Source organism: Physcomitrium patens, chromosome 5, assembly GCF_059467195.1.
Source record: "Physcomitrium patens ecotype Gransden chromosome 5, ASM5946719v1, whole genome shotgun sequence".
Classification (NCBI taxonomy): domain Eukaryota; kingdom Viridiplantae; phylum Streptophyta; class Bryopsida; order Funariales; family Funariaceae; genus Physcomitrium; species Physcomitrium patens.
The window spans coordinates 8,623,961-8,632,895 of NC_143414.1; the positions used below are offsets into that span (position 1 = coordinate 8,623,961).

At 35.7% G+C, this 8,935-nt stretch overlaps 1 protein-coding gene and 1 long non-coding RNA gene across 3 annotated transcripts; one reads left to right on the top strand and one right to left on the bottom strand.

The window, feature by feature from the left end:
* Positions 1-3,316: 3,316 nt before the first annotated feature.
* On the top strand, positions 3,317-6,580 carry LOC112282735 (ER lumen protein-retaining receptor). Of its 2 annotated transcripts, none has more exons than XM_024520752.3 (7): positions 3,317-3,455; positions 3,732-3,989; positions 4,373-4,572; positions 4,973-5,113; positions 5,440-5,520; positions 5,874-5,998; positions 6,258-6,580. In XM_024520752.3, exons 2-7 carry the CDS (start codon positions 3,758-3,760, stop codon positions 6,304-6,306), a joined length of 828 nt encoding a protein of 275 aa, XP_024376520.1. In that variant the 5' UTR covers positions 3,317-3,455; positions 3,732-3,757; the 3' UTR covers positions 6,307-6,580. The 2 variants fall into 2 exon arrangements, with proteins under 2 accessions (XP_024376520.1, XP_024376521.1); XM_024520753.2 differs by having other exon boundaries at positions 3,737-3,989.
* A 139-nt stretch (positions 6,581-6,719) lies between these two features.
* On the bottom strand, positions 6,720-8,607 carry LOC149989258 (uncharacterized). The gene is made up of 2 exons (XR_016502936.1): positions 7,807-8,607; positions 6,720-7,397 (listed from the first exon to the last, which is right to left on the bottom strand). It is a non-coding gene; the product is annotated as an uncharacterized LOC149989258 (long non-coding RNA).
* Positions 8,608-8,935: the final 328 nt, after the last annotated feature.

Genomic DNA, 8,935 nt, shown 5'->3' on the forward strand with positions numbered 1-8,935 from the left:
AGACTATAAATTAATAAATAATATCTTAATAATTTTTAAAAAAATAGAAATATACACCATATTCAAGACTTTAATATGTTGTTAAAAACCAATTGCAACATCTATAGAAAGAAATTTCACTTGTAGCATCTTTGCTCAAGAATAATGCCAAAAACAAGAAGGTTTAATAATGCAAAATATTCTCTATACTTTAGACTTCATATCCACTTCTTAAACATTGATAGTTTTAAGTACCAAAAATATATTTTTTTATTATAAAAGATAATTAATATAAGAATTATACTAAGATCATGAGGTCTATTATAACTTATTTAGATATTCAATATATTTATTTTAATATATATATATATATATATATATATATATTATATTTTTTATTAAAAATTTAGATTTTTTTATTATATAATCATATAAAGTTTCTATATAAAATATTGAATAAATTTTTTTAGATAATTTTATTCTTTATATTTATATTTTTCTATTTTCTATTTTTTAAAATAAAAAATATATCATGAATTAATAAAAAGTTATATATATATATAGGTCTTTTAATAAAATTTTATTTATTAATAATAAAAAATACATTATATCATAGTGATTTTTAATAAACATTAAAAAATAATTTGAATTCATTGAAGATTTGAACTTTTACCAAATGAATCTATAATCTTCACATTTTATACCATTTTTATTGATTTTGGAGTATAATAGTAGTTAGTTCTTAATAACAAAGTGAAATCTAGGCATTAATTATTTTTAATACTTTATTTTGTTGATATAGGTTAGATTTGTCTACTTAGGCTATATATATTTTATTTTTTAATATAAAATTTTAAGAATCTATTAGTACTTAATCCACTTTTTGATCATGGTTTGTTACATGGTTCAAAACTATCTTCAATTTTCTTTGTGATTGTGGGGCACTCCATTAAAATTTGTGGATTGTATCTAAATAAATATATAGAGAGTTTAATATCCTTAGTTAATTTAATGCATAAAAGTAATAATCTAGAATAGTTAAATTTATTTACAATAAGTTATTTTTTTACTTTTTAGTAATAGTAGTAATATTATTTTGGGCCATTATAAACAATTCTCTCATAATAACCTAAAGAAAACTTTTATCTACATGTACAAACATTCTAAAGAATCACTAGGCAATAATTTTTTTAAATTACAGTCATGAAAAGTTTGGTTTCAAACGCTTGACAACCTATAAAAAACACGTCAAAAAGTTGTGGATGTTTAAAAATTATTTATTTGAATTTGAGTTTCTATCTGCATGTGTAATATAATATAAAATAGTTTGAAATAAAAAAAATATATATATATATATATATATATATATATATTAAAAGTTTATGTCAAGAAATACTTTCAAATGAGTGGTAACCTTGAGTATTATTTTGAATTTTATAATGAAAAATTAATTATTTGTTCTACAAAGTAAAAATTTTACAAATGTAAATCAATAATTATATATAATTATTTTTAATTTTTTCTAGTGTTAAATTAATTAGTTATATCAATATCTTAAAAAATAAAAATTATTTTGGTACCTTGTAAATGATGTCAGATTTAAAAAATTTTCAATTGTTGCTATTACATTTTTAGAATGTGATTTTTTTTATCATTAATAGAATCATCTTCTTAAATTTTTAATACTAAAAAATAATAATTGATTTCCCGAAGTTTTCTTCTTATTTTTTTTCTAAGAATTTTATTTTTAAAAAAATTATATATTTTTTTGTTCAAATATTTTTAAATATTTTTTAAAAACCAAAGTGTTCTATGAATGCTTTTGGTAATTTTTGGTGGATTCGGATTCGAGGTCCTTAAACTTGGATCAAAAATTTCGGGGTTTTGTGCAATAAATAGAAAAGGCTTAAAAGAATAAATAAGACCAGTTATTTGGTAGATTCAATTCCATCAATCATTGTCGAGCATTTTGTTACCCTTTTGATTTGCAAGTTTTAGAAATTCTAATATATCTGTTTTAATACATCATTATGTGGATATAATAGATATCGGTCAATACAATAACATGCTTGTAACACAAATATTAGTTTTATGGATTGCACTATTATTCAAAGTTACATTAAAGATTGTTTACTTACAAATTTTAACAATTTGTAATTTTTTTTCTTATAATCTTGGCTGAATTTTTTTGAAATGACTGTTACCATTGGAATTTTTTTTTAAAGGGTTTTGTGCATTTGTCTGTAAATTAAAACCTTGAAAATGTATCAAATACATTGATTTTTATGTGTAAAGGGACTGTAAATATTAGAAAAAAAATGATTATATAGAATAGATTGAAAATTTTATTATGCAGTGGTGAGTTGAAGCATATCACACTTAAGTGTTCATGTGTGTATGTGTGTATCTATATATATATATATATATATATCAAATTAATGACATTTCAATAATCCTTTCAATATTTAAATTCTTACTATCCGCTTATTTATTTAAATAAAAATTAAAGTAGATTTTATATAATATCTGAAATAGAAGGTTTAATAATATGATTGAGAATGGTTTTGAGTATTGACAGGCACTACCAATGTAGAGTCCTCAAAAAGGAAAGAAAATTAATCAGGATTTACTAGAAATAGTTGTACTTACATAATTTACAGCAATATTCAACTCAAAATAATTTCCAAATATTTTGAATGTTCATGTTAAAATATTAAGTGATTGAACATATATTTGTGGATCTATTTTCTACTTATTTATTCATTAAAAAAACACGAGTGTGTGTGCATTTTTTTTATTGCTAATGGATGGCTTATGAATTGCAAGAACGACCAATGGTATAACCAATACAAGTTCTCGTGAGGTTTCGTGATTGCATACCCTGTGATACCCGCTCTAGAACTTACGAACGAGGGCTGATATGTTCCCATGGGATCCAGGGTAACTTAGCGGATACCGAGCGTGAACCATAAACAGGGTATCTTAACGGGCACATTAGTCCAGGTTCCAAGTACCGGGTATAAGTAGGACACACCAGGACCGCAATAGCGTAGAAGTCAATGGGTAGGCTCTGCGCCTCGCCTCGCCTCGCCTGCGTCAAGGCCAATAAATACTGGACTCGTGACGTCGCCTGCCAAGGTCAGTGGCGACTGCGGTGCGGCGAGACCAAATCCTGATATGCTGTACACGCATTGACCGGGACGCTGAATCCTCGCCATCGAAGAGAAGCGTGGATACCTGGCGGCATTGTCTTTGCCCTTCATCTAGATTCTAGGTTCAGGACCCGCGAAGATTTGAAAGTCACGGCAATCGTCAACTCCTCCCACAATCAGGCTGCATCGACAGTCATTTTTTCCAACTGGAACCCTGCTCGATCGATCGCAGTGTATATTGTTAGAATTTTGTTTCAGAGTGCGCGGAATTTTGGGGGAATCGGACACGGTGGAATCGCGCTCTCGCGCAAACCCTAGTACGAGGTGAGTGTTTTCTGTTTGTTGGTTTGTTTATTTGTTTATTTATTTATTTCTATATTGTGAAGAGTCTGAGTTTGAGGAGATGTTAGTTGGATCTAAATCTTTTTTGGGGTCAACGGTTTTTGATAGTTGGTCTGTTTGGGGTCTAGGGTTGTGTACGCGAGATTAACTTATTGCACTGGGATGCTCCATGTAATCTTCGTATTGAGGGGGTGAGCTCAATTGTGAGTGGGAGCTGGGTCTTGATCGTGATTGTTTTTTTGTGGCTGCGGTGCGTAGGGCAGAGCTTAGTGTGATTCATAGCAATGGGGGTAGGGAAGAGAGCACGGAACCCTGTGCAGACCGCGGTATGGTGGGTAAAGAAGCAGCCTCCGAAAGTGAAAGCCGCTCTGGGAGTATTGATAGGCATTATGACGCTCATTTTTTTGCGATTTGTTATTCGCGATCACGACAATCTTTTCTTGGCTGCTGAATTTGTTCATGCTGTCGGCATTGGTTGTCTTATTTATAAGCTTATGAAGGAGAACTCTTGTTCTGGTAAGTATTTCCGTTTTCATTCCTATGCTCAGTTTAACTGTTGTTGAATAAAAGGTTCGCCATAGGTGCCAATATGTTTCTTCAACCAGCAATGTGTCTTTCTTGGAGCATCAGTTGTCTACATTGTTCCCACATCGTTCTGTACGCTCTTAAACATCATGTAGACTGGATATACATGTGCTGAGATGCCTGGTTTTTACCTTGCAATGGCAGAGAATGCAGATTCTGAAATCGTGTTTTGATATCATTAGCACCAAAATTATTTTACTACGGTTTGTTTACAAACGTATGACAGTTGCCTTGGACAATTACGGGACATGGCTTGCTTCAAACGATTTCCACTCAGTTAAAGTTAACACGTAAAATCTGTTAATTGAATGCAGGTCTATCACTCAAGTCTCAGGAGCTTACTGCCATATTTTTGATGGTGCGGCTCTATTGTAGCCTGGTGATGGAGTTCGATATTCATACTCTTCTGGATTTCCTCACATTCCTCACTACTGCGTGGGTGATTTATATGATGCGGTTTAAGCTTAAGGCTACTTCCTCGGAGGACCTCGACAATCTTCCCACATACTATGTGGTGAGTAATCAACGCAATGCCAACATACTTACCTATATTTGTACTGGCAGCATTGTATAGTCATGCAGCATATATTTTCAGTCTCAGCAAGACTCGAGCACACAAGGATTATTCCTTGCCCTTAATGCATCGTGTTCGAAGTTTAGTTCTCATTGTGTATTATCTCGTTAGTCAGCGTAGAAGTGGTCAAGTTCAGGAGAGAACACTAACTCAGACGAGAGTAGGTCATATGGTTGGCTCTATGGTTGTAAACTATCGAAGTTCGAAACCTCCAGCTTCAATTGACGGATGATCCTGGTAAAACAGGCTTTGTTACTTTTGATGAGTTGATTCAATGTTAACTTGTATGAGCTATCAGCATCACTCGTATTAACAGTTCGTGATTGTTATCTCTGTGCAGCTGGGTCCATGTGCAGTAATGGCCATTTTGATACATCCAGGCACATCTCACCATATTATCAATCGTGTATTGTGGGCATTCTGTGTTTACTTGGAAGCAGTGTCTGTCATGCCGCAGCTTCGTGTTATGCAGAACACCAGGGTATGTGTACTGATTCTGTTTGCATACATAAAACGGGTTCAGTAGTCTGGTTTACGTAATAGGCAGCCAATGCTCTTTATCTTTGGGGCATATTTTCTTCAGGTTATCAGCTCCAGGGTCATGTTTCGATCAATATGTAGAGATTCTACCTTTTCGGGCTTTCTCTACTCCAGTTGGATTGCTTAGTTGTGTAAGTGAAAGTAAATTTACGGTGTATGTTTGTCTATATGGCTTTTCTACCTACATCTTATGCTACATGTACACGATCCAGTGTGACTACTTACTAACACAAGTTGGGTTTTAATAGTAATTATTTTGATTTTCAGGTTGTTGAGCCTTTCACAGCCCACTACGTCTTTGCTCTAGGTATTGCCCGATTTCTGAGTTGTGCTCACTGGATTCTTCAGGTAAATTGCTCCTTTGTCCTTGGTGCACCATTAAGTCATTCTGTACCGTATTCCGGCTTGAATTGGGAACTTTAGTAGACGTATTCCTGGCTCTACCTTGCAATTCTCAATCTGAGATGAGAAGCCTTACAAACAACAAGAGCAGCATTGAAATTTGTAACTCTCTCTTTGTTTTGTGAACTTTAACATATAACTTAGGCATTGAAATTTCCAATTAAAAAATGATTGACAGTAATTGTTCAATCTGTAATTCTATTGCTGTCAGTTTAATCTCTAGTGTAAATCTTATTTTGAATAGTTTCTGTAACACTAGAAGAATGTGAAATGTCTTACTCCATGTTATTGATCCTCAGGTGCTGGACGGCCGCAGCTTCCTGCTTAATGTACTGGGCTATGGCCTATGGCCCGGAATGGTTCTTCTCTCGGAGATTGTGCAAACAACTATATTGGCAGATTTTTGCTATTACTATGCAAAAAGGTACCCTCCAATGCATCATGCGGTTGATTAAGTTGTTTGTGAGTCAGCCAGACGCGCACAAACACTTGTGCCTTCTTCTTTTCTTTCTTTTTTGGTTTTTATTTGGTTTTTTGGTTTTTGGGTCTGTTTGAATTTGTCATGTTTAATCCCTACTCCCAAATTTGATAAATCATTCGTCGATTTGACATTTTTGTGATGCCTATCAAAAAGCTGTGATGGTTTTTATGTAACTAATTTTAGTGGGTGTCCGTTGTGACAGTGTAATGGACGGCCAGATGATGGTGCGGCTTCCTTCTGGTGTAGTGTAGGTCTGTTGTGACAAGGCCACTTAAATGTATAAGTAAAATCAGAGCCCCAGGGTACAAATGATGGTTTAACTTTCTCTTTTGTACCAGGTTTTCATTCTAGTTTAAGCCCTCTTCTACGGTTATGGTTTCAGGGCCCATACAAGCTCTTACGGTTTCAGTTATCTGATCTGTGAGGATTGTATAATGGAGGTGCTCATCTTCGTGTGCCGACTCCTTCAGTTGGCTGTACAGCAGTTGTCAGTTGCATCAAACAGAATTGAGAAGATTATTGTCATTCTGTTTGTGTCCAAGGATCTGCGTGATGTGTTGTGCAATTGAACTTAGGTACCTTTTGGTGATTAAAGCCTTGTGAAATGGATGAGAGTCATTTGTTGGAACTGGTCGACAGTAATGCAACTCTGAGCGCTTGTTAAAACGCATTTATCATCTGCTTAAGCGTATTATGTGAAACGCAGTTACACATTCCTTTCTAGCATAGTTGAATACACAACAAGACTCGTATCTGCATAAGCACATTTAAGACACTGTAAATCTGGCAGGTAACACCAAAGATTTTCTAAACAATGGAAAAAAACGAAAGTGACATCCAGGTATTCAAAGTCAACTGGCGTGTGCATCGAGTCGAACTGCCTGTTTCAGTCAACCCCAAACACAGCCGGAAAAATGGATGGCTGTGGGGTTGCCTACAGTTGTATCAGGTCACAAAATAAATTGTAACCTTATCTTTCCAAATCAATGCGTTGAAAATCAACAACCAACACTAGAAATCGAAAGTGTAGCCAACGACGACATGTTCAATCAATTCACAATTATAACCCGATTCGCGGAAGAACTCTTCATTCCTGATCTCGGGCAACCAGCAAGCCGTGTCAAAACGCTGAATCGGATCCGAAATTGACGGCGTCAAGAACGTAAATGTTTCGGATGCTGATTGAACAGTTAAGCATTCCTCAGCACAGGCATACCGACGATAATGGAGCTTAAACAGTTATCATGCAGCTTCAAACATTATACCCTGAGTGCCATGGGACCAATTAGATAACTTAACTCCACAGCAACAACTGATGGTTGATCTGAAAAAGATCTCTGCACTGCACCAGTGCACATCAATCATCAGTGCCCCAAAATGCGGAGGTCAGAAAGACAAGGGTACAACAAAACGCAATATAATAAGGAGAATTTCAAACATAATACAAGAAGTCCTATGACACCCCACTCTATTCCATGCGTCCCATTTCTTCAAGCAATTGTCTTGCATTTCTGACTAGTGGGAGATGAATGCCAATCCAAAAACAACCGTGCGTTGAGCAACGCCAAATGGCAAAACTTTGTATTGACGACGACTAGCGCAGGAAAATGATCCACAAACGAAACTCTTCCAACAAAATATCGGCGACTGCTCCAACATCTTGTGACAGTAACTACACCATTGGAGAAATAAAAAAACACTACTTTCATGTCACATCTTGTAATTCTATGTCAACCCCTTCCCTCACATACCCGTGCTTGCCCCGACAGCCCAAGACATTGACAGCAACTTCAAACCTCCACTGTCGAACTCGATACCGTCCAAAACTGTACCATTCGTACTACACCTCATCCTCGGCTGCATGAAATCCAGCGCCTTTTACACCTCCCACCACTTCACCCGTAAACCTCGAGAATGCGGAGTACATGCAACACCAACATCCTCACTCTACATTAGCTTCCAGCCGTCCGCTGATCCTGCTCTTGCCCTACACCACATTCCCTCCATCACAAGCATTTGCTCATTTGGGGCCCTTTTCTATATAGAAGATGAGAGGGGGGAATGAGTACGTAAATGAGAAAGTCAACAAGGATCATTTACTTCCAATCAATTGCATCTAACACTTACAAATCCTAGCAACCACATCCAATACCCCAATCCATTTCTATTGGCACCATTTGACCTACCAACCACAGAAAATCACTGATTTTACTGGCCAGACACAGACACCATATTTGTGCACAATGTAAAAGATCTAACTCACATAAAAACGACAATCCAAACCATGCTAACATCGGAAAGGATTGCACTCAACAAAGAGACTCATCAGAATATGTGATATCCAAACTGGTTTGAAAAAGAAAAAGAAAACCAAGTGTTCATTAAATTTCTACTTCAAAGTAAACAAAAACCTTCATCGGCTCTGTGAACCAAAAAAAAAGTTGATTGTGACTCAGTTTGTTGTTAATTACTATACCAAACTCGTTAAACATCAACTCCCCAATAACGCGTCTGTACTCCGGATCACTCAAATGCGACTCAATCCACACGACTTGCCATCCACATGCAGTGTGCTTGTCCATATGGGACCCGGATCATGCAAGACACAGCACATCGGACTCCAATACTGCAACCACCATCAAACTCCAATACACCAGGAATATGCCTCATCCATACCCAAGTCTCTTGCATTCAAATCCCGGACCGTGTTTTCATTTCACAAAAATACGTACAGCAATGTACAGCGTATGGCACACTCAATGATCGACTGCGGGTCGATCTTGCTCACGAACTTGGCACGATGATGCCAAGCAATTATGTCTAAACACCTAGCACGGCAAGCGTGACGCACACAAGGCGACCGTCGAGTCGACAGTGAAG

Coding starts and splice junctions, on each gene's coding strand:
- LOC112282735 (XM_024520752.3), top strand. CDS start 3,758: ATGGGGGTAGGGAAGAGAGCACGGAACCCTGTGCAGACCGCGGTATGG. Junction 3,990..4,372: donor GAAGGAGAACTCTTGTTCTG/GTAAGTATTTCC, acceptor AATTGAATGCAG/GTCTATCACTCAAGTCTCAG. Junction 5,114..5,439: donor GTGTTATGCAGAACACCAGG/GTATGTGTACTG, acceptor TTTGATTTTCAG/GTTGTTGAGCCTTTCACAGC.